General features: G+C 32.4%; 1 protein-coding gene across 1 annotated transcript; it reads right to left on the reverse strand.

The window, feature by feature from the left end:
- Positions 1-24,572: 24,572 nt before the first annotated feature.
- LOC119603154 lies at positions 24,573-26,769 on the reverse strand. The gene is made up of 5 exons (XM_037955093.1): positions 26,262-26,769; positions 25,802-26,208; positions 25,224-25,735; positions 24,764-25,156; positions 24,573-24,708 (listed from the first exon to the last, which is right to left on the reverse strand). Exons 1-5 carry the CDS (start codon positions 26,749-26,751, stop codon positions 24,573-24,575), a joined length of 1,938 nt encoding a protein of 645 aa, XP_037811021.1. The 5' UTR covers positions 26,752-26,769.
- Positions 26,770-27,022: the final 253 nt, after the last annotated feature.

Here is a 27,022-nt window from a genome sequence, read left to right on the forward strand (position 1 = left end):
CAATTTAACACCAAAGTTCAAAAATTTGAAATAGCACTATCCATTTGAATAAAGCTCTATATAATTAGAGAAATAGCAGAAATATAACAAAAACGTATATATTAAGTATAAAAAATTATACTTTAACCCTTTTCGACTATGGAGTAAACTATAGGTGTACATTTTTAAAAGAAAAATTTTGTTTTTAAAACTGATAATTTATGTAGTCCATTTTTTCGGACCATTTTCGACATAATATGTCTAAAAATACAAACTTTATAGGTTCAAAAAGGGTTAATTCAGAAGTTTTTATACCTAATATATATTTTTTTGTTTTATTTATGTTATTCCTCTAATTATATAGAGCATTATTCAAATGGATAGTGTTTTTACGATTTTTTGATCTTCGGGGTTAAATTTTTCCCATGTGTTTTAAAGGGTTAATTTTACTTTTTTTCGCTGCTATTTTAAACATAAGACTTTATACTAAAAATTCAAGTCATCTTTATTAAATATGACCGACAAATACATAATATTTCGATATGGTACACTGAGAATTCCCAAATATAGCAAAATTTGACCTTTGAACTCCACATTTTATGGGTTAAGAATGTCCGAATTGAATAAAACTTGGAATATATATTTTATATTATCTGGTCTATAATACTCTGAAAATACTTTGTTTAAAATGTACAACAGTAAAAAATTAATACGTATTCTCTAATATATTACAAAAAAATGCGATTTTACCGAAATCCGCCGAGTTCAAATCGCAGGTACAGCTAAACTGTAAGAATTATTGATCTAATTTTTTTACCGTTTTATTCCCTTATCTATTGTCCATAAATCCCCATGAGATCTTCTAAAAATTTTAAAATTTGTTTAACAAAGTTTCAAAAAAACTGAAATTGGAGATTTGAAACGGCCGTTGAAAAATTCAAACTTTTTTAACCATAGCTGAGAACAAGTTTGCGTTATCGTATAAAGACAAAAGCTAACATTCTAGTTATTATAGATATATTTTAAGTAACAAAATGTTTTTTTACAATATTTCCTAAAAAATGTTAATTTTTTTGTCACATTTCGAATTCATGTGCTGTGAGACACGTTAATGGTCTGGGGAATTTGCAATAACTCTGAAAGTTTTCAACCAATATTTATGTTTTATATCTTTCCGAAAAGCTTATTATGTGTACATTGCGATTCCATCACAATACATTGTAAAGTTTATTATTAAGTGGCAAAATTTTAGCAAAAACTGAAAAAAATCGATTTTTTCCCCTTGTAAATGCACTTGGAAACTTTAGTGCCGTTGCGGCACCTGTTAACGTTATCCTATCAGCCTAATTTTTTGTATGGCATAGTTTTACAACCCATAGAACAATTCTAGAGGGGGGGACGGGCAAAATTCGCAACTTCGTTTTTTTGGAGCACTCTAATGTATATATTCATGGTTTACAAATTACACAAAAATAATTTTTGTTTTTAAAAATTAATATTTTGTTAATTCGAAAGAGCACGTCCATAATTGAATAAAGCCCTATTACATACATATATCACTCTGATGTTTATACAGGAGAATATAAGATTCGGATAGCCGAATATAACACTCTTACTTGTTATCCTTTGATCCAGCTCACCAAGTATTGACGTCAGGACAACAATTTTGAGAAATGGTATCTTAGAATGAACTAAATTTTAATTTTCAGTGGGAACATACATATGTATGTATATAGTCGGCATTTCCTAATCCTGTCATAATTACCAATTATAACCAGTATATGCAAAATAACCGGTATGCAAAAAATTGCAATGGCACTTTGACATGTGTATGAATCTTTCTATTTCCTTTTTGCTTTTGCTGTGATCGGTTGGTAAAATATTAACTTTGTAATTCAACACTTAAGATTTGATATAATAAATAATAGTTTCTATATAAACGAACTTGTTTCAATATAGGTAGGTAGGTTGATAGGATGATGTATACTACAACAAATCCGAAGAAATACACCTAGGCCACTATCGGGCCTGTTGTGAGCTCCTTATCATGAAAAAAGGGAATTGATTGAATTATTTTTCAGTGTTCATAAACTCAGTTTCCTGAACGTAATTCCTAAGAATCTTCCAATCATTGTTAGTCAGGAATGTTATTTCCGGAATAACATCACTTCCAAGGTACTTGGATCTAACTTCGACGAATGCCTGGCAGTGGCCTCTGTCCTCTCCACATGCTCTACATTCGTCTGAATCCGCACGTCCAATTTTGCATAGATGTGCTCCTGTGTCACCACTCAGAATACGTACCATCATACTAACTTCAGACTTGCTCATTTTGAGGAGATTTTTCGTCTTGCTCTCATCAGGGTCACCCCATAGGATCTTCGTTGTTCTACCCACTGTTTCATTATTCCAAGATGCCTTATGGGATTCTCTCACCCATATTTTTAGCTCAACTTTTGCGTTTATCAGGTTAACTGCCTCGTGCTCCCTTCCCTTTAAAGCTATTACATTCGCCCTTTCGTTACCGACTACTCCTGAGTGGGCTGGTACCCATATGATGTGAACCTTAACTCTGGGAGAGTATTCAGTTAAAGTTTTTTTACAATCCAATACGGTCTTTGATTTAGTTCTATTGCCCTAATTGCCATCTGGATGTCGGTAAATACATTAAGCGCTGTGGGCGCCATATTTATTCTAATACAATTCCGTTATTGCTCGTACTTCTGCATGGAAGCTTGTCTTATGATTTGGTAAACGGTGGTATAGTTCTGTTTCTGGGTCTTCAATATAGAGCCCCAGGCCCACTTTGTCCCCCAATTTAGAGCCATCCGTGTAACAACGGATTCCTAATGGTATTTGCTCTAATGGGATCAGCGTTTCAAAGTTTCCGACATATTCTGTGTCTGATATACGATCAGGCTCGTCCGATGATTGTGTATAACCTTCCAATGTGTCCAGTACACATTGATGACGTGTCCTATAACCGCTTTTGGCCAGTTCGCCTAAAGTAAAGAGCCGTTCGGCTGTAAGCGCCGCCTCATATCTTAAATATGTTTCAATGGGTGAAATATCTAACAACGTTTCCAGAGCCTTGGTTGAAGTAGTACACATGGCACCACTTATACACAAGCAGCATGTACGCTGAACTCCCTGTAGTAAGTTTGACAACTATCATAAAACGAACAAGTAACAAATCCCAAAATTGGTGACCCCGCCGAACACAAATAAAAAATAAAAGATCTATAAAGAAGACAAGCAACAATTTATCGATGGCATCTACAGTTGCCTTGCAAGATGGTGACCAAACGCCGGCCTCGATTAATAGTAATGTGTCTGCAATTTATGCCAGATTTCCATTCCCTGAGATGAGTAGTACGAACATCGAAGCCTGGTTCAGTACGATGGATTTCTGGTTTAGAGCATCTAGTATATCATCGGACAAACAAAGGGCTGTTCTCGAAGCCGGACATAATAGCACAGCTTTTCGACGTCATCACATCTTTACCATCATCCGACCGATTCGAATACGTCAAACGCCGAATTATAAACCATTTGCAGACAGGGAATAAAGAAGACTCAACAGACTATTGTCAGAAATGCACCTTGGTGATAATACACCATTGGAGTTATTTTTCGAAATGCTCCGTGTTGCAGGAAACTGCCTGGGTGAAGCAGCTTTAAAGGGACTCTGGACAAAAAGACTGACAGCTTTTGCACAGCCTGTAGTAGCAGCGTCATCGGGTACCGCTGCAGAATTAACAAAATAGCTGACTTCATCGTATATGCTGTGTCACCGTCTCAGATCAACAGAGTAGAAAAGGAGTCTACCAGTGAAATCAATGACCTACGAGCTGCTATTAATGAACTAAGTAAAAAATTCGAACAATTAGCCACATGACCAAGTTCCCTCTCACTTAGACCCACTGTTAATCGACAACGCTCACAACACCGCAACCTCTTGAACGCAACAACAATCCAAAATTTGGCTGTTCACATTGGCGCCTCCTTTAAGTAAACTTGGCATAAATTAAATAATTATTAATGATTTTTTTATATGCCTGGAAAGATAAGACTTTTTTCTATATAACGCCATTATTACTTTTCCCATTTTTATGGTTAAAAATTAATTATTAATTAATTATGTACAACATAAAAATTTATGTTTACTGGTTATCTGTAGAAATATCGGTTCGTATTTGATGAGCTTAAGTTACATTTTAAAAGGGCCTATGGAAAATGGCACAAAGTTAAACTAAAATCTTACATTCAATATACATTTTCAAAAATTTTTGAATTGTAATATTCTTTACAAAGGATTTCAGTTGTGTTTTCCCTCTAGACTTTTAATTAAAAATCGTAATATAAATACAAGTATCCTAATATATATATTATAAATTTCTTTGTAAGTTTGCTTATTTGTTTGTGCGTCAATCACGCCTAAACGGATGAAAAGATTTTCTTCAAATTTGGAACATAGAAATATATATGTCTGGAAGTGTCAATAGGCTATATTACTTTCCGAAAATTGGACTAGAAGGGGGTAAAAAAACGACGAAAACATATTTCGATTTAGCATTCTAAAGTGTCAGAAATATGTATTAGCAAAGTTGCGTTACGAACAAAACGGGTACCAAAAATTGGGAAAAGGGCGAAAAACTAGGAAAATAGGTACTTTTGTGCTTGAAAACTGATTTTTGTATATTCTGACGCGAAATTATTTTTGATTTAGCTATCTAAAGTGTAAGAAATTTTTATTAGCAAAGTTTCGTTGCGAAAGTTTGACCAAAACGGGTAAAAAATGGGGGAAATGATGAAAAACGGTTCTTAAAAAGTGATTTTTGTCTGTTCTAAAGCTAAATACTTTCGATTTAGCTTTTAAAGTGTCAGAAATATGTATTGGGAATGATTTGTTGTGAAAGTTGGACCAGAAGGGGGAAATAGGTATGTGGGTAATTCAAACTTAACGGGTAATTATGTATAATTTAGGTACTTTTTCGGAAATATGCAAATACTTGAGACGTATTTCGCTGTAATCAGTCAAAAGTATATTTTAGAAAAATTAAATTAAACTGGGTAAAAAGGGGAGTTTCATGTTTTTCATAAGGTTCGCACCTAAATGGCTGGGCCGACTTTAAGAAATTTTAAACAGAGTTTCAATTGGTTATATCTTTATTCCAAAAAATCAGGAAGGGACGAAATACGAACGCGTTAAAATTATTTTTTTTTTTAATGAAGAAACAAAAGTGATTTCTACTTATTTATTTAGAATTTCATCTTCCTTTTTCATTAGACTTTACACACGTAAAGTGTGATCGTGTGAAGGCCCTTTAAGGAAATATATTTTGGTTTTAGCTTTCTCAATTTTTAGTAAAGTAGCTTTTCAAATGCTTTGAAGAGTTTAAATCATGCTTTAAAGGAGAAAATGATTAGAAATCCGAAATTTTAAGTATTAATATTTTATAGCTTTATAAAATTAAACATTTTAATGTGATTTTTTACCATTCAAGCCTAAAGAATTTTGAAAAGAAGTAAAATGTGTGTTTTTGGTAAATTTTGTGAAAGTTGTTCTGTATTATATATTTTGAATGTACATTTTAATTTCGCCATATTAATTTCAGGGGTAAAAAGCAAAGTCAATGTTAATTTGCATACATTGATCTATTGACTTAATATTATAAATCACTTAAATTGTAAACTCAATTTCAAAAATATTCACAACCAATAATTTTTGCGTTACGCATCAACAAATTCATTCAATGGAACGTTTCTGGAACTAGTTATTTAATCAGATATAGTTCTGAGAAGCTTTAGAGAACATATACCTTCTTTAGAACTAGATCTTTTTCCAGCGATTTATGATTCAAATTGTTAAGATTGAGATCAATTTTTGGAAACCGTTAATTATAATTAAAATTTCTTACAATAAATTCGAGATATTTTTCTACTGGTTTGAAGTAGTTGTTTTTAAAATCTGGACTAGTATCCCAATGGAAATATTGAAAGAAATAATTTCATCGGAACATTTAAATCACAACATTTTTCGACAGATGAGTTTCGAGAATTAATGGCGATATTATCACCCAGTAAACAATTTTTTCAGACATGTCTGATGTCAGAAATTTTCTGAAATAATTCTTATATTTTATCAGAATTTTTAACGAATTTCTAAATTTTCTTTTTTAAACGATTAACATCAGACTTGTCTGCACATTGTCGAAAGGGAATTTCAGGTTTACGACAATTATGAGACTAATCTGAACATTGGCGGAAGACAATTTGTTTTTTTATTTCTATATTATTTTTTAGACATAAAGGAGAATAGTCTGTACATTTTCTGAAGTAAAATATAAAATGGCTTAGGAATTATATCCGATAAATCTGCACATAATCTGAAGAGGTTTGTTTTTGTAACTTCGTCAGACAATTAAGCGAATAATATAAATTTCCTTTAGATATTTAACAGAATGGTCTGCACATTTTCAAATATTTTTAACTCGGTCATTTTGTTCCCATTTTCAGTACTTTTGTAAGAAAACTTTGCGACAACTCTGCACATTATCTGAAGGAAACTTTTTTTATAAAAATCATGCACAAACCTGTTTATATTTTGAAATTCGTCAACTGTACTTTAAAAGGGAATTTAATTTTTATTTTCTTTTGTTTTCTCAGTTGGTCTTTTGAAATCAAGTAAACAACATCTGCATATGCGATGATTATTGTTTAAATTTCTTTAAACTTTGTTAATTCACAAAAATTAGCAAAAAATTATATAATTTTTTATGGTTTAATTTTATAATTTTAAATAGATGTATATAGTGGTCTATTTTCGTATATAATATGGAAGTTGTATGGTTTAATTTTATCAGTTTTAAAAATAATCTATAAGTTTCTATTATTTATTTATGTACCCTTAAGAAGTCATGAATAATGAAAGCTTATAAATTATTATTAAAATTAATCAAATTTAACCATAATAGTTTTCATCAGACGTTGATCAGAATAGTCCGGCCATTTTCTTATACTTGATTAGACTTTTTTACGAATTGTCGGACATTTTATCAGATATTTTTCCGACATCTATCAGACATTCTTACATTTGATCAGACTTTCGTACGAAATGTCGAAAGAATGTCAGACATGGTATCAGACATTTGTCCGACTTCAAACAGATTTATCGAAAATTCCTTCAGAATTTCCCCAGGAATTTACATCAGATTTCGTACCGAATTCTGACCGACAACTCTGCACATTTTTCCGAATTTCCTCAGACAAAGAGTTCCGGCAACGACGCTCAATTAATGTTACCAACGACCACCGATATTTCCGTCATCAAATCATTTAAATCATGCGATCCCTTTGCCAATCTGTTAAACGAGTTCAACGACATCACAATACTATCGCCTTACGGTTCTAAAACAAAATCGAAGATTTTTCACCGATTTGAGACAACTGGGCAACCTACATTTTGCCGCCCACGACGACTCCTGTCAGCCCTCAAAAAGTAATTGCACTAGCCCATTGCATCTGGTTAAAAAAAGTGATGGGACGTGGAGGCCGTGTGGGGACTACCGTGCCCTTAACGCTCAAACCTTGCCCGACCGATACCCCTTACCGTATTTAACTAATTTTACTAACAATTTACAAGGCATGAACATTTTTTCAAAAATTGATCTTCAAAAGGCATTTCACAAAATCCCGATACACGAAGATGATGTTCCAAAGACTCCGTTTGCATTATTTGAGTTCAAATTTATGACCTTCGGCATACATAACGCTGCGCAGCGACTGATTAGTGAAGTTTTTAGAGGTTTGAATTTTGTATTCCCGTATATTGATGACATATTTGTAGTATCCGCTACGTTCGAACAACATCATCGAGATCTTCGTGCAGTATTTCAACGCCTTCGTGACAATTGCCTGGCTATTAATGTTACGAAATGCGATTTACTTTTTTGTAACATCTTGTCAACCCCGAAGGTCTTCAACCGTCACTTGAAAAAGTTGCCATAATTAAAAATTATCCCAAACTAAAATGCGCACAAGAGCTTAAGAGATTAATCGGAATGATAAATTTTGTATAGAAAGTTTTTGCCACACACTGTTGCTTACCAGGGACTTTTACAACACATACTATCCGGTAATAAAAAGAAAGATACAACAGCATTGATATGGACCACAGAAACGGAAACCGCATTCGAACGTTTTAAAAACGAATTATTCAACGCAGAATTAGTCATTTACGTTGACGCATCTGACACTGCCATAGGAGGAGCTCTACATTAAAAGGTGTGTAATAGATTACAACCGTTATCTTTCCCCTCTTATTCACAAACAACATTTTTATTTTATTAATGGTTAATAAAACAAAATCTAATTTATAAACCGTTTATAAAACAAAAATTTTGTTTGTGAATAAGGGGGCTATTCTAAAAAGTTGACAGAGACGCAGCAGAAATATTCAACATACGCAGAGAATTGACTGCCATCTATCAGACAGTCTGACACTTCCGATACTCAATAGAAGGACGTTCTTGCCATATCATTACTGACCATCGACCCTTGGTATTCGCCTTCAATCAAAAGATGGAGAAGGCATTGCCACGCAGATTAAGGCAACTAGATTTCATTAGCTAATTTACTACTGACATACGCCACGCCTCTGGAAAAGAAAACTTAACAGCTGATACATTATCCAGGATACAGTCTGTTCATCAAGCTATAAACTACGCTAGTTTAGCAGCAGCACAAAAAGACGAAGAAGAGCTACAAAGATTGCTTCATAACCAAGGTATGTCATCAAATTCGCTAGTATTAAAAAATTATATATTTTAGAATGTGATGAACCTACCCTATGTTTCTAGAGATTTCCGTCATCAAATTTTAAGCTCTATACACAATTTATCTCATCTTGTGACGATACAAGCATTGCGCAACAGCAATGCTTGTATCGTCACGAATCTGCTAGCCAGGGATGAGAAAAGAAATTTCTAATTTCGTCAAAACTTGTTTGGCATGTCAACGATCAAAAATACAACTACATAATTCGTCAACAGCCGTCATGTACGAGCCACCTAGGGTTGCCAGATTCCGATTCGCAAAAAGCTGGACATTGGGCTTTAAAAAGCTGGACAAAACAAAAAAAGCTGGACATAAAAAAATACTGAGAAAATGCTAATTTTGGTTTTGTGTAAATAATTTCACAGTGATACACCAAAAAAATGCAGGGGTTCTCATATACCAATTCCGTTTTGTTATAGTCCACAGAGTACGAGTATATTTTTAGTTTTCCCCGATCACTTCGTTAACTTTGTTTTTTAGAGCAAAAGATGTGAAAAAGCTCCATTTTTGAAGTTTTAAATTTTAACAAGTAAGAGTGTTATATTCGGCTATGCCGAATCTTATATACCCACCATCAAATCACTGCCATATAAATAAACTTTGATATTTTGAATATTTTATTATTATGTATCGATATTAATGAGAACTTCAGTGTAATATTTGAAAGAGGTCCATTAATGGGGGGTTTAACTATTGACAGTGCTCTTTCGAATTAAATATGTTAATTTATATAGGGAGTAGGGTTATGTATACACAAATGGACCAATTCTCACAAAAGTCGGTAGGAAGATTTCAGTTCCTTATTTATTTCAAATTTCATACTTGTATTTTTAAGCCAGTAATGAGCATTAAAGTCATTTTTTTAAAGGGACCTTATACGGGGTTAAGGTTAATTATGGACCGATCCTCATAAAATATTGGAGAGAGATTTTAGCTTAAAATTAGTTTATGTCGAATTGCATCGAATTTCATTTACGCCAGTAATGAGGGTTTAAGTGATTTTCTGATGGGGACCTTAAATGAAGGGTAGGGTCAATTATGGACCGATCCCCACAAAATTTTGTAGAGAGATGTTAGCTCATACAAAACTATATCGAATTTCATCACCTTACTCGTTTTTTGGGCCAGTAATGAGCATCTTAGGAACCTTATATGCGGGATAGGGTCATTTAAGGCCCGATCCACATACAATTTGGTGGAAAGGTTTTGGCTTCTAAGATACTTATTTGTGTCAAATTTCTTCGCTATACTCGTATAATGAGCGTTAAAGACATTTTCAGAAGGGGACCTTATATGGGCGGGTAGGGTTAATTATGGACGATCAACATAAAATTTGGCAGAGAGATTTTGGCTCGTATAAAACTTACTTCTGTGAAATTTCATCTCTATACTCTTCTTTTTAAGCTAGTATTGAGCCTTAAAGTCATTTTATGGAGGGGACCTTATATAGGGAGTAGGGTCAATTATGGACCGATCCACATGAAATTTAGTGGAGAGATTTTTATTCGTATGAAACTTATGTCAAATTTCATCGCTATACTCGTATTTTTACGCCAATAATGAGCGTTAAAGTCATTTTCTGAAGGGGCCTTTATATGGGGGGTAGGGTCAATTATGGACCGATCCACATAAAATTTGGTAGAGAGATTTTGGCTATATCCGTATGTTTAAGCCAGTAATCAGAATTAGAGTAATTTTCAAAAGGGGACCTTATATGGGGGGGTAGGGCCAATTGTGGTCCTATGTCCGACATAATTCAGAATTTTATTTCGGAGATCAAAAAAACTGACTTATCCGAAATTTTGTGCCATTTGCTTCATAAACAACGAATTTGTGAATGTTTGAAGCTTTTTACACAATATTCCGGGGGGTACATTTGTATGGGGGCTATGTGAAATCGTTAACCGATTTTGCCCATTTTCAATACCAAACATTTCTGATCAATAAAAAATATTTTGGGAAAATTTCATCTCAATATCTCTTTTTTTGTGGACGCTATCGTGCCAACGACAGACAGACGGACGGACGGACATAGCTAGATCGTCTTAGAATCTTACGAGGTCCCAGAATATATGTACTTTATGGGGTCTGTGAACAATATTTCGATGTGTTACACACGGAATGACAAAATCAATATACCCCTCATCTTTTTTTATGGTGGGTAAAAAAATCATAAGTACGTAAGCTGTACGTAAAGAAATTGACTATCGCTCGCAATAATAGGTCTTTTCGCGTACTTTCCTGTAAGAAATATACAGTAACTTTATGATAGAGAGTAATTTTTAATTTACTCTCAATCAAAAAAATATCCAAAAAAATACGCGTAATCCAATTTTTTGTTTATAAACAAGGTTGGTAATGCCCTTTTGCTGATATCTCAATCGCTAACAAAACACTAAAAAACTAATAATTGTAACTTTGATTTTTCCTATAAATAAATGGATATTTAAAGTTAACAAAACATGTAGTATCATTAAAAATACATTATTGTTTTAAAACTTCATGATACAAACATATTATTAAAATAAAAATTTACACAAAATCGCTAAGAGAAAGACAAACTAAATTGTTTTAAAAACGCTAGATTGAAAATATTTGTTATGATTTTTCATGACAAATAAACTCTTTTAAAAACTAATTTATGATAAATAAAATTAAAATAAATCTAATTACAAATATTTTTTTAATATTCGTGTGTTATTAATTTATATATTTCTTTCAAAAAATTTAAAATTTACCAAATTTTTGATTTCTTTGGTTTGTTTACATATTCATAAATCAAACATATGTTGTGAATATAAGTTGGATATTTATTACTGGGGAAAAAATATCCAGTAAAATAAAAAAATTCTCTATCAACGAATTGTAATTTTTACCGCTCTCTTACTCTCTCGTTGCAAGTTTTCGAAAGTACGCGAACGGAATCCAATAACAATTGTTGCAAATTGTTACAAATTATCGAGTACGCGAACGGACCTAATATTTATTACGACATCAGCTGTTCAAGTGTTGAGACATGATGATAGAAGAGGGAAATCATAACTTAGTTGTATAACAAATGTACAATCAGTGTTGGCTAACATGATTTGACAAAGATAACATAAAAATTATTGCAGTGTACTAAAAATATTTTATTTAGCTGGACAAATTAAATTTTAGCTTGAAACTGGACAAGCATCAAAAAAGCTGGACAATCCAGCCAGGTGGCAACCCTAGAGCCACCTCATGAACGGTTTGCTCACATTAATATCGATCTCGTCGGCCCATTTCCATTGTGCGAAGGACAACGTTACTACTGTCATCGACCGATTTACACGTTGGCCCGAAGCCAGTTCGATTCCTGGCATGGCTGCGGAGGAGAGTGTGAAGATAAATTCGAATTTAACTAGTAAAGACGCAAACCAAATTCTTTAACATAGCTATTTTTGCAGTTAACGGTGGACTGTTAACCAATTAACAGTCATAAGGCTCTAATTTGTTAACAAAATCATATATCCAATATTTCTGAAATATTTCAGAATAAAAAAAATAAAGAAACAAATTTCTATATTGGTATTAAAAATGGTTTTTGACCAGAATGTTCTAGAGAGGATTGATAGTTCCCTATTAGTGGTTTATAACAAATAATCTTAGGACCCCCGAAAATTGGTCAAGAACTTCTGGAGAGGATTTGTGGTCATTATGAAATTTTAAGGAGAGGCTGGTATACAAAAATATATGGAATCGGTAGTCCAAAAGGTCCTTCACAGAGATACAAGCCGAGACGGCTCAAATCGGCGGCGGCTGGCCGCCGGTAATATTTTGCAAGCCGCGCCGCCGCCGATTTCTTTCGTGCTAATATTAAAAGAGTGAAAACTACTATAAATGTCCATTTTCTTCAGAAAAAACCTTATATAGAGATAGGTTTCTATATAACGGACTATTATACAGAGATTTTTCAATATAATAAACGCTTATAAGCTCAATTTCTGAAGAAAAACTTAAATTGAGCCGACAATTTAGCCGCCGCCGATATTTTCTATAATAAGCCGCCGCCGCCGACCTAAAATGGTTGCGCCGCCGCTGCCGATCATTTTGCATCGGCTTGTATCTCTGGTCCTTCATAGTTCCCTTTTAGTGGTTTATCCCAATAATCTTAGGATCCCTGAAAATTGGTCAAGAAATTCTAGAGAGGATTTGTGGCCATTATGGAATTTTAAGGATATATGGAATCGGTAAACCCAAAGATCTTTGATATTCCCTATTAGTGGTTTATCCCAAATAATCTTAGGATCCCTGAAAATTGGTCAAGAAATTCTGGAGAGGATTTGTGGTCATTATAAAATTTTAAGGAGGGGCTGGGATACCACGATATATGGAATCGGTAATCCCAGATGTCCTTAATAGTTCCCTATTACTGGTTTATCCCAAATAATCTTAGGATCCCTAAAAAGTGGCCATGAACATTCGTCAAGAAATTCTGGCAAGGATTTGTGGTCATTATGGAATTTTAAGGAGGGGCTGGGATACCACGATATATGGAATCGGTAGACCCAAAGGTCCTTGATAGTTCCCTATTAGTACCCTAAGAACTACAAGTTCATTTAACATCTTTACATTTAGAAAAATAAAAAATCAAGCTTTCTGATAAAATTTGGGAAGTTTTGAATAAAAATCAAATTAACACTAATAATAACTAAGATTTAATTCAACTATTACATCACAAATTTGTCAAAATTTAGATAAATAGAGCTTAGAGGTTTCAGAACTGAGGTCATCTAGGCAGGAAATATAGGTTATTCAGATTACCGAAGGAAATCTAGAAGTAGGTCGCGACAAAAGTCCTATTATGAAGGTGACGGATATCTTCAAAACCATCACATCGCCTATTTTTTATGATCAACATAATAATAAAATTTTTTAATTGATACTGGTGCATGTGTATCAGTTATTCCAATCTCTAAATTCAAAAGTTTTAAATGCAAGTAAGACATAATTCCATCATGAAGGTACACTGATTCCTCAAAACAAGTATACAAAATTATTAGATAATTTTTCTAATATTACTGCGGATCCTGATTATACAGCAAAACATCAGTACATAGAACTGCACACAAAATAATAACTAAGGATAATTTACCTTATTCAAGACCTAAAAACTCGACCCTTTCAAATTGAGTATAGCTAAAAAAGGGTTTTAATATTTGGTTAAAATTGGAGCTAATAAAACCTCTTTTCACTACATCTTCATTAGCATTTTAAGTCATTATTTTAACACGGTGATGTCATTGGAGGCAAGTACTTCTACGCACGCTTACAAATAGGGAGTTAAAGAAGTACTTGCAATTTCTCTTACAAAACAGTTGTTTTGTTTTTTAATAATAAAAAGAGCCAGCTAGAATACGAACCAGGGACTTCGGTTTGTTAGTCAAATGTTCAACACACTGCACCACTGCTTACCTATTTTATTGGTTTTCACCACGGGTCCACTTTGTTTTTATAAGGTTAATTGCTGTGATCACCATTTATACTTGTGTTTTTGCAGTTTATCACTGAGAGAAACCTTTATGTTAGATTTTTTTTGATAAGTGGTTGAGAGAAACCGAAAAGAAAAACAAAATAACTCGCTACAATTGATTTTTAATTTGTAAACATTTTGAAAAGGTCTGCTTATGATTTTTATTTTTAAAAGCAAAACAATAAATACCAAATGTAAATACACTATTAGGACACACATACACACGTACTTTCTTCTGAAATCATAGCAAACAACAGCAATATACTCTCCCACTCTCATATAAGCAAGAGAAAAAAGGAATACAAAAACCAAGTGCTCAGCCAAAAACATAAGTAACCAGTGTTGCCACAACAAAATTTCTTTTCTAACCAAAATTCGAATAAAAAATAACCAAATTAAAAAAAGTAAACAAAATTATTTTTATTTGTTTCATGTTTCCATTTCGACATTAAAATAACAAATTAATTTTCTGAAGTGTAACTTGTAACTATGTTAAATGTCGTCGCTAAACTGGTATTCTGTAGGGGATCTTATATGAGACGTATGGTCAATTATGAAACAATTCTCATAAAATCTGACAGAGATATTTTAGTTCCTTTTAAACTTGATTATGTTGAGATTTGTTGCTATATTGCAGTACATTATGAGCTTTAAAGTAATTTTCTGAGGAGACTTTTTATGAGGGATAGAGTCAATTATATACCGACCCTCATAAACTTTGATAAATACATTTCCAATAAAACTTTTTTATATTGAATTTCATCGCTATAGATGCTTTTTTAAGCAATATAGTAATTTTCTGAATAGGGCGTAATATGGGGGCTAAGTGAAATCGTTGACCGATATTTCGCATTTTCAATACCAAGCAAACTGGATCAACTAAAAATACTCCACATTTGACTTTTTGGAAAACAATTTTAAATTAAAAAATTCTTCCCATTTTATGTACAGATTTTTACATTTCGTTCGAAATTTGGGTTTAAGGGGTATATTTGACCAAATTATAATACCATGTAGCGGATGTTAGCATTACATTCATAACTTCAGCAATATTTGTAAACGGAATCTATCCAAATTATCCGACAAATTGACCAACATTTAGAATTTAAGACGGTAAAATAAAAACTAGTATACAACATCATCTAGAAAATGTAAATAAAGAAGTAAAAGTCATGGTGAGATAGTAGAAGTCAAAGGTCATGAGTATCAAATCTTTGCATATATCGCGATTATTGTTCGTCGTACGAGTTTAGATGTTATTACAACTTTTGTAGACAATACAATTTCATTTTCCTTAGCTGTGTTACTTAAAAATATCAGTTGATTAATACTTTAAAGATATTGTGATACTATTCTTGCATTAATTAGCAGATAATACTTTATTAATTCTTATTAAATCATTTATCTTAGAATTTCGGCAAATTAGCACAGTATCTGTTTATGCAAAATTTGCAATAGGTATAGAAGTTGCAATTATACTTTAGATTTAATTTGGAGGACATAATCTATTAAGTAAGTACACTATTCCCCATCAAATTCCATAAAAATCGAAATGCGAAATACAGCCTACTTCGTTTTTTCATATAAGTACCGCGAGTTCTTTACATAAAAAGTTCCACCAGAAATATTAGCGGAAGGACGGACGAGTTTGAATCGACCCAAAAAGTGATTTTAAGTTCATGGATGCACCAAAAGGAGAGAGTGGATCCATTATTCACGGTGTTAGATTGGCTAGTGTAAATAAAATAATATTACGGTGTTGTTATGATTTAATTCAACTCATTTAATATGTGGAAAACGCATAGGTACTTTTGCTAAATCCTAAACCAATTAAAATATCGAAAAATACCTTTGTGCACATAAGTATAACCAGTAGATGTACAAATTGCAGTAATAAAAAAATTTCGAATAGTAAAAAAAAATTCCACATATTACCAAATTTCAAAACTGGAACGATATGTATATTTACATAGTTGATTTAAAACTAGAAATAAAAGAAGTTTTTTTTTAATTTTATTTTTAGAATAAAAGCAAACAGCATTTAGTTCAATTGTTTGCAAAAAATAACCAAAACGAAGAAATAATTCACATGTACACATGCAAAATAAAAATAACCAATTTTGGTTAATAATAACCAAAGTGGCAACACTGTAAGTAACAAAACAAAAGTTGTAAAAGTTATACTAAACCATTTAAGTAAAAAACATTTTATAACTCTTATTCTGAGTGATTTATTTAAAAAAACAAAAATAAATCACAAATCAATCACTTTGTCTAGTGGCCCAGTTATTTTCAGTCTCTTCTTTTTCACATACAAAACTAATTTTGTTTTATTTTTTGTAAAACACAATTCTTAAAACGCAATTAAATAAAATGTGCAAACAAAATGACTAAGCCGAAAATAAAGTACTTCTATATTAGATTATAAGAAAGTCATTACTAGAGTACTTCTAAGTAATTCAGACGGTAAGTAGTAATCACTGAAAAGTAAGTGGTTATGGAAGTACAACCCATTACCGAATTTTTGCTGTGTTTATAGATAAAAATAAAAAGCGATATTTGCGGGTCTGTTTGTATGGCGGCTAGGTATAATAATGGACCGATTTCAAAAGAGGTCTTTGGTGTAACAAAAGCTCATACTCCAAATTTTGTTGAATTATCTTCAAAAATACAAAAGTTATAAGCAGGGCAAGGATTTCTATGCATGTTTGTAGTCAGTAACTCAAAATAACTTTTGACTATTTTTCTTTTCGAATCAAAGAATTTGCTACAAATTTCATCGATTCATTGTTGCATATTTTTGCATATGTTGTTATAAATGCATAAATTGCATATTTTGCATATTTCTAACATTTTTATTGCATATTTTTGAATTTTTTTAACACAAATATTTTTACAATAAATTTCATATTTACATACATATTTAAAATAAATATCAAAAAATTCTAACAAAAAGTACTATCTGTGAAACTATGATATTAAATTTTACAGAGCTTTAGTTATTTTGTTAAAGCCTATACCACTACAATGGGGAGGGTATTATGCGCTTGTGCTGATGGTTGTAACTTCCAAAAATAATGGTCCCACCTTAAAGTATCGGTTCAGAATCACTTTTTGAGGCTGTTCATCTGTGTGTCCATATAAACCGATAACTTGACGAAATTTGGCACTCACGTCTCTCTCACCCTAGCCCCATGCAAAATATCCTTCTGAAAATGCCTTTAACGTTCATAATTCACATGAAAACATTACCACACCATAAAATTCAGAATAAATATAATTTATACTAAAATACATCCATTCACTAAATTTTATGAGGATCGGACCATTTTTGACCCTCGCCATATAACCATATAAACATTCATTCAGAAAATCAATTTTACATTAAAAAAATTTAAATATAAATAAATATAAGAAAAACTCAACATATTTTAAATATACTCGTAATTCGTGAAGGGTGTCATATGGCCGGCTATTTCCGACTATACTTTCTTGTTTTAATTCGCAAATGTAAGTAAGCTTTCCCACTTTCAGAAAATATAAATATATACTATTTAAAGATGTTCTTTAGGCTTTATAATTACATATTGTCATTCTCGAGATCGTGGTTCCGTTAAATTGGTACATAAAGCGGTAGCTCTGTCATCATATATTTTTTGTCGAAAACTTAAGTTCTAAATATCTTACTTAAATACGATAAAAGAAAATTTAATGATAACAACTGCAATTTTATTTAAATTTCATAAGTAAATATTTTTTGGTGCATATTTTTCACATTTTTAGTGCATATTATAAGCGCATATTCTTCATTTTTTAGTGCATGAAAATCGTTGCCTTGGTTATAAGGGTTTCATTTTTTCAGTGGTGGTTCACCTTTTCATGCAATTGCATACATATACAAAGTTTTTATGCGAATTCCTTAAAATTTCACAAAACATCATCTAAAAATCGATGAAGAAAGTAATGAGTTGTGCTAATTTTTGTAAAAATGTTGCATTTTTTTCAATACAAAAACTTTCAGGCTTCAGCATTTTTATGCAACAAGTTTTCAAAATGTTTATAAACATTTTTATACATAAATAAATTTGTATTAAAAAACAAAAAATTCTAGGAACATGCTATATAGTTCACGGTGGTATGATAATTGGGAACCTTAAACTGATTAATTAAATTTATACATACTAAGGTATTTATCTGCATTAGGGATGCCAAACGGGACTGGCTTTTACAAATCCCGGGATTCGGGATTTTGAAAATTGCAATCCCGGGATATTTCGGGATCCCGGGATTTTTCGGGATTTCGGGATTACATGAATTTAATTATTTTATATATGAAAATCTTTAAATCATCATATTTGTAAAGAAAATTGTTTAAATTTGTGGAAATTTAGCAGACAGAAGATATATTTAAATTAAAACAATCCAATTAATTCCAATTTTTAAATAAAAACTTTCAGAATTGCATAATTTCTGAAACTTTTTAAATACATACTTACTTCTTAAATAAAAATAAATATCAAGTTCCGAAATTAGACATAAGCACTTTTTACAACCTCATGCCATGTGTACTAATAATTATAACAGATACCAATTCAATTATTCGAACATCAATTTAGAACCTATTCTTTGAAAAATATTTGGAATTTTACACAAAATACATATTAGTTTTGGAACATGTTATTATATTCGTAGTATTAATATAAAATTTTATGTGCATTCAGAACAAGGTAATTTACATTTACCGGTATCACTCTGATTTGTAGAAAGTTAGAAATGTAAAATCTTCTAGTATTGAAAAATAAAGTTTGTATTCGACTGTGCCGAAATTAAATACCCACCATCAAAATATTGTAATGTATTGATATTAATAACAGCATCAATGTGATTTTCAGAGGAGGTCCAATTAGGTTTTCTTGTGTCAATTTGGTCCAAATTTGCAAATTTGTGTTTTTAGCTTACAGACACAGAATGTGTATACTTTTTGGGTCGGTCTACGACCAACATTTCGATGTGTCAACAAGCAAGAAGTTATAGTTGGGCGAAGCCTACCATATAATACCCTACACCAGTTATAAAAATAAAATGTGATTTATTGTTCATAATAAAGCATCTAAGTTGAATTGTACCTTGCCTCAGATATACTTTAGCTATTTTTTGTTGAATAAAATTGTGTACATTTAAGTCATATTTCGAAGGGGGCTTTGTATAGGAGCAAGGGTCAAATGAGGCCGTATCATCAAAAAATACATCAGGGTCATGAAGGCTAGTATAGAACATGGCTGTGCAGCTTTTTGTCGGGATACGAGTATATTGAACATAATTATGAACTTAAAATCCCTATTCGGGGGGTTCAGTTGTATGGGGGCTAGGTCAAATATTGGACCGATGTTACCCATTTTCAATAGGATCCGTCTCTAGTACAATAGAAGATCATGCAAAATTTCATTGAATTATCTTCAAAATTGCTGTAGTTTGATTACAAGGTTTACACGGACGGACGGACAGACGGACGGACATAGCTAAATCGACTCAGAAAATGATTGGTATACTTTAAGGTGGGTATAGGACCAATATTATTGTGCGTAACAAACATCAGCACAAACCCAATGTATAAAAACGAAGTGAATAAATAAATTTATATGTGCTATGTGTATGGAATCATACCACTTTAAAAAATAAAAGGTTCAAATATGTATAAAATTAGCTCTGCGGAATTTAGTTGCATGATTCGAAAATAAAATAAGATCGTAATTTTCAAATTAATGAAAATTAGGGCTCCAAAAAAGAAAATAAAAACAGTTTTTGAAACAAATCCCGGGATTTATTTTGAAAAATCCCGGGTTTCGGGATATCCTAATCCCGAAAAATTCCCGGTATTTATTTTCCAAATCCCGGGATTCGGGATTTGCCAATCCCGAAAAATCCCGGAATTTTCGGGATCGGGATTGGCATCCCTAATCTGCATCCACATTGATGTTACAAGCTATACAAAACTGTTTTATTTGTGGTTTTACAAAATTCGTATTCAGAACGGTGTATCTCACAATATTATTCTCTAAACTTTTCGATAGCCCAATTCACGATCCGGTGTATTTTTGCAATTGTAAATTGTTTTGGCTTTTCGATTTAAATTCGTTCTTACCTCTATCTCCGGTGCTTTTAGAAGATATATTATAATCCTACTTGTCGCCTTTGGTCAATTTTTTGTTCGATTTCTTCTTTTTTTACTTTTTTCGTTTGATTTTTTAAATTGTTTTTATATAATTTTTTTTTTTATTTTTTGAGCTGACAGTTTGAGTAAATAAAAACTACGTATTTAAGTGTAGTATATTTTATAAACCGTAGCATGAGTATTTCTGTACATTTTGTTAGTGTATTGTAAAAATATATTAAACCATTTGCAAATGCAATGATACAAGACCATTTACACTAGATTGTGAATTGGGCTAATAATAATATATATTTCATTTATGAATATAACATGAAGTAAAAATTAAATAACCCAGGAAAATTTGAGTTTTGTTGCCGAATTTTAGATAGCTAAACAGAAGTTGGCACGTAGCCTCTCCTTAAAGGTCACAAAAATCAGTTTTTACGAATACCTCACTTATTATACGTCGTATGCTATTATAATTTCTATAAAGAATTAATTCCCTCCATTTTAGTTGAGGATTATTTTCTCATAATATCAATTACTTGTTTCGAGCTATAGAGTAGGGCGACAGCGATATCATTTAAAAGTGCTTTGAAAGCATATCAGGCAACAATCGAGATAAAAATTTTCAAAAATTGTTTTATGCTTGTTTGACATATATGATATATGGCGGACATCGTACCATAATTGACTAACCCCGATATAAGGCCTACTCAGAAATGTACTCTAACGCTCATAACTGATCTAATAATATCAGTATAGCGAAACAATTCGACACAAACATGTATTATTGGAACAAAAATCTCTGTTTCTAATGTTTTCAAATAAACCACGTTTTACTTCGAAAAGCACGAAAATTTCGTAGGAGCGCTCATATGATACCCCATTTGTTTATAGAGAACTTTTCGATTAAAAATTTAAATAATTAAACAGTTTCTTACAATACTAACTTGTACATAGAACAAATGCATTGGGAGTAGGGTTGCCAGATTCCGATTCGCAAAAAGCTGGACATTGGGTTTTAAAAAGCTGGACAAAACAAAAAAAGCTGGACATAAAAAAATACAGAGAAAATGTTAATTTTGGTTTTGTGTAAATAATTTCACAGTGATACACCAAAAAAATGCAGGGTTTCTCATATAACAATTCCGTTTTGTTATAGTCCATAGAGTACGAATATATTTTAGGGCCGATCATTACGAAAATCTGCAGTGTCATTTATATTTATATAAAACATATTTATGCCAATTTTTAGAGAGATAATAATATATTTGACGTAATAATGGCATAAAAAGCCCAAATCGGGAGGTACGGTTGTATGGGGGCTAGGTGAAATAATGGACCGATTTCAACCATTTTCAATAGGCTTCGTCCCTGTGCCAAAAATCATGTTTGGTCCAAATTTCATCAAATTATCTTGCGGTCTGTACCTTGCGCAAAATGTTTACATGGACAGCCAGCCGGACAGACGGACGGACATGTCTTAATCGACTCAAAAAGTGATTCTGAATCGATCGGTATACTTTAAGGTGTATGACCAATATTTTTGTGTGTTACAAACATCAGCACAAACGTATAATACCCTCCCCATTATAGTAGTGTAGGGTATAAAAATCGTAAACGTAATAAACGTAAGCTGTACGTAAAGAAATTGACTATCGCTCGCAATCATATTTATTACGACATCAGCTGTTCAAGTGTTGAGACATGTTGTCAGTGATGATAGAAGAGGGAAATCATAACTTAGTTGTATAACAAATGTACAAACAGTGTTGGCTAACATAATTTGACAAAGATAACATAAAAATTATTGCCCAAGTTATTGCAGCGTACTAAAAAAATTCTATTTAGCTGGACAAATTAAATTTTAGCTTGAAACTGGACAAGCATTAAAAAAGCTGGACAATCCAGCCAAGTCCAGCCAGGCTGGCAACCCTAATTGGGAGTGACAGGTTTGTATGGCTTCAGAAAGTTTGGATCATAACTTGTTGTTTAAAGTTTCAAAAACGACTATAAATTTTCATTTGTTAGTTGGCTTCTTACCTAACTCTTCCCACTTGCTTTTAAACTTGGACAATTTTACACTACACAAAGCTTTACTTTTTAAATTGATCAACTGCATTTCTAGAGATCCGCTACCGATTCCAAATGGCTCAATGGGGATTTATTCTCAAATGTACGATGGCAAGGGCAAAACAAAAAACAAGGAGATGAGTGAAAGCTAATGGTGTTGTTTCCGTTCTTACTCAAGAAGAATTTTTTTTGTTTTCCTCATGTACAGAACGATTAAACAAAGTTAAATAGTTATGTATATTGTAGAAACGAATTGTTTTTTAGTTTTAATACACTGCTCTTTAATCGATTCAGAAAGATTTTAAAATATAAAAATATATTTTTTTATAAAATAAATAAAATGTGTTTATGGTACTAAAGAGCCGCAGCTCCAAATCTAAGGAGCCGCATTTGGCTCGCGAGGCGTAGTTTGCCGACACCTGCTTTAGGATAATTGCACGTAATTTTTTATACCATATCAGTGGTAATAGAAGGTCCTTATCGAATTCTGAGTCGATTTAGCTATGTCCGTCTGTCCTTCCTTCCTTCCGTCCGTCTGTCTGTATAAAACACGCTCACGTAAAAACGATGCTAGGTTACGTTGATAGGAGGATGTATACTACATCAAATCCGAATAAATACACCTAGGCCACTATCTCCTTATCATGAAAAAAAGGAACTGAATGAATTATTTTTCAGTGTTCAGAAACTCAGTTTCCTGAACGTAATTCATAAGAATCTTCCAATCAGTGTTAGTCAGGAATGTTATTTCCGGAATAACATCACTTCCAAGATACTTGGATCTAACTTCGACGAATTCCTGGCAGTGGCAAAGAAAGTGCTACAGAGTTTTACTGTCTTCTCCACATGCTCTACATTCGTGTGAAGCCGCACGATGTGCTCGTAATCCTGTGTGTCCAACGGACAAAGTGGGGCTGGTAACAACGGATTCCTATTGGTATATGCTCTAATGTTCCGCTTGACCAAGACATTCTATCTGGGATCAGCGTTTCAAAGTTTTAGACATAATCTGTGTCTGGTATACCATCAATCACATCCGATGATTGTGTATAACCTTCCAATGTGTCCAGTATACATTGATGACGGGTCCTATAACCGCTTTTGGCCAGTTCGCCTAAGGTAAAGAGCTGTTCGGCTGTAAGCGCCGCCTTATATCTTAAATATGTTTCATTGGGTGGAATATCTAGCAACGTTTCCAGAGCCTTGATTGAAGTAGTACACATGGCACCACTTATACCCAAGCAGCATGTACGCTGAACTCCCTGTAGTAGTTTGATATTGCACTTTTTGTCTATAGCAGTCCACCAGATTATTGAAGCATAAGCTAGAATTGGTCTGATTACACTTTTATAAAGCCAATTTGTCATAGTAGGACTAAGACCCCATTTCATGCCTAAAGTTCTCCTACATATCGCTCAGCACCGATGTGCCTTGTTGATCCTCTATGTGGTGTCTCCATTTTAATTTCCGGTCGAGGATTACACCTAAGTACTTAACTTTGTCTGTCACTGGTATCTTTTTGCCCAGGAAGCAAGGTTCATTTCGCTGTCTACCTGTTCGCTGTCTACCTGTTTGCTGTCTACCTGTTCACAGAAAAGTTTCCTGGAGTCTCGTTTGGCTTTCGAACAGTTTACTACGTACTCATCAATAGTATGCGAAGAGTCTTACCAAGTTTCCGGATCTCCCCAGTTACCCAGGGCTTCTCCTGGGAAGATCTTCGCTCTAGCAGAGGGCACTGTCCTCGAACGATTCAACCAGAGCACTTGTGAGCATTTCTACTTTGGCGTCTATGTCCTCTTTATTTCGACATTGAAAAGTGTCCTTCTGAACCAGTGTTGCCAACTCGTGGTGACCAAAAATGGCTAAAACCGTGTAAAAAAATGGCTAAAAAATGGCTGAAAAATGGCTAAACAATTTTAGATAATAAAACACATACATTTTATTAAAAAACATCAAAAACGATTAATTTTTTTTATTTTTTACAACCATGTTGTAAATAGGAGATCATTCTTATTTGTACAAAAATTAGCATTAAAAAAATAAATCGTCTATAAAATCTGGGATATTATTATTTTTGTCATAAGACTCACTGGTACCAACTAGTTTTAAATAATTATTCGGTACGTCGTATTCAAAACAGCATTTATCGATTCTTTTAAGTCCAAATCTGCAAAATAAATAAAAATTAATTACAATGGAGTCATTATTTTTAGCACCCTTACCTGATAGACAAAATCGAAGTGACGGTTGATAGATGCATTTTATTTCTTAAGTAAGTTTTTACAAGATTTATTTGGCTGAAAACCCTTTCAACTTCTGCATTTGACCAGGGTAGTGAAAGTAGTTTCAGTACAAATTCCGAAATTTCGTTAAACTTTTTATTTCCGCCGGCATCTCTATATTTATATACTTCCGTCCAAAATGAAATAGTGTTATTTGTGTTTTTCCATTTTATATAATGGATATTTGAGTATTGCTCCTGAATTTTTAAGGATATTTCGTCATCAACATGAAATAAATTTAGGATTGGTAAAATATCCTCTTTAGAAGATTTTAAGACGTTATCTACAGAGAAATATTCAATATTTTGAAGTATTTTAATATTATCGGGCAACCTGCAAAATAGTGAGAGTAATTCAAATTTTAATTTAAAATAATATTTATGAATTGATATATACAAACCTTTGTTTCAATTGATTAATGAGATCAACAACAAATTTAACACAATTTCGTCTAATTTCACGTTCTGCCTTCTTTTTCATGCTTCCGTTTTTTTTTTTAATTTCCTTAAGATATGTTTCAAACTCATGACCAAGGCTGCATGTGTATAAAATAAATTCGTCGAAATCTGAATATAAAACGTCTACACTGTCGTCACCAACTACTTTGCGTTTCAAAAAATTTATCAGCAATAATAATTCCTTTAATAGGCGAGTTGGATCGTTATCATGGCCTTGAAAAATTTTGTTAACTAGTTGGACTTCAAGTAAAATGGGTTTCAAAAATAACAAATATAGACGAATATTGTCTTCGTTGTATAATTCACATAAGATTTTAGCCTTTAGACATTTTTCTTCCATGTATGCTGTTTCGAAATGCACTTTGAGCTCCTCCCATTGCGACAATATTCTTGAAACTGATGTTTCAATGGATAACCATCTAGTATCCGAAGTTTTTGGAATTTTTAATGGGTCCTATAAAAAACAATATACATACATATTTAACAATATAGAAAATTTTTTAAAGTTATTAGCTTTTACCTTTTCATTTAGATTTTTGTACAAATTTTTGTAAACAACTTGTCTCTTGGAACTTTTTGAGAACCAGCTGTAGGTTTCATAAACAAGGAATCCTAATTGCTCAGGTAAATATTCTTTTAGAGACTGGTTCACAGCCAGCTGAAGAGAATGGCACACACATTTAACAAGAACAAGTTGGGGAATATCCTTTTTTAAAGCAGTATAAACGCTTTTATTTTTTCCTACCATAACATTTGCGTTATCGGTTCCTATGCCAACTAATTTTTCAGTTTTTAAATTAAATTTTCTAAGAGCATTTTTAACACCAATAACAATATTTTCAGCAGATCCACTTTCCAACTCTTCTATTGATAAAAATGTGGATACAATTTTTCCCAAATTGCTGCTAAAATAAATTATTGCCAGACCTAAAATAAAAACAACTAAAACTCCGAAAAAAATAAAATTTATATAAACTTACCCAATACTTTTGTTAAAGCGACATCACACGATTCATCTATTAAAATACTGAAATATCCTTCACCAATATCTTTACGCAGTTCATCGTCAAAGTGGGGGCCAAGAACATTTTTTATTATATTGGTGCACTTAGTTCTATGAAGTTTTAATGATGAGCATTCCAGTCGATTTTTGCAGACTTCTCCCAAATGATCGACAGTTGAAATTGAAGCATGTACTGCTAAAAACATACACAATGAAGCCTCCTGTTGTTGTATTTTCAAACTGACTGGTTTAAAGGGCAGTTGGTTGGTAGAACCAATACGTTCAACTGCATTGATATGTTTTTTACTCTCTGCGTGAACATTCAGCACATATAACTTTGCGTTTATTTCGCATTTACAATATTTACAATAAGCTTTCTCTGGATCTTTACATTCACTGATCCATTCTTTTAACTTGGGATTATTAATCCATTCTTTTCGAAACTTTTGAGTATATTTTTTCTCCATTTTGTGCACTTTTTTGGCTTAACTTTTACTAGTTAATAAATTTTATCAGATGTTACTATTAAAAAAATAACACTGTTGCATTTTTTGACAATAATAAAGTGTTACATTATTGCAATTTTGAATAATAAGAGCGGTTTAATTCTAGCGATTCCGTGAGATAATTTTTATGAATATTTTTAGTAAAATTTTTGCTAAAATATGAATATGGCTAAAAATGGCTAAATGAAAATAAAAATGTCTAAAAAAATGGCTAATGGCAAAATTTATTTTT

This window comes from Lucilia sericata, unplaced genomic scaffold, assembly GCF_015586225.1.
Source record: "Lucilia sericata isolate MDLA Ls3-8-SP2 unplaced genomic scaffold, ASM1558622v1 Contig000277F_arrow, whole genome shotgun sequence".
In the NCBI taxonomy this organism is placed as follows: Eukaryota; Metazoa; Arthropoda; class Insecta; order Diptera; family Calliphoridae; genus Lucilia; species Lucilia sericata.

Coding starts and splice junctions, on each gene's coding strand:
- LOC119603154 (XM_037955093.1), bottom strand. CDS start 26,751: ATGGAGAAAAAATATACTCAAAAGTTTCGAAAAGAATGGATTAATAAT. Junction 25,736..25,801: donor ACAAAAATCTAAATGAAAAG/GTAAAAGCTAAT, acceptor TGTTTTTTATAG/GACCCATTAAAAATTCCAAA. Junction 25,157..25,223: donor ATTAATCAATTGAAACAAAG/GTTTGTATATAT, acceptor ACTATTTTGCAG/GTTGCCCGATAATATTAAAA.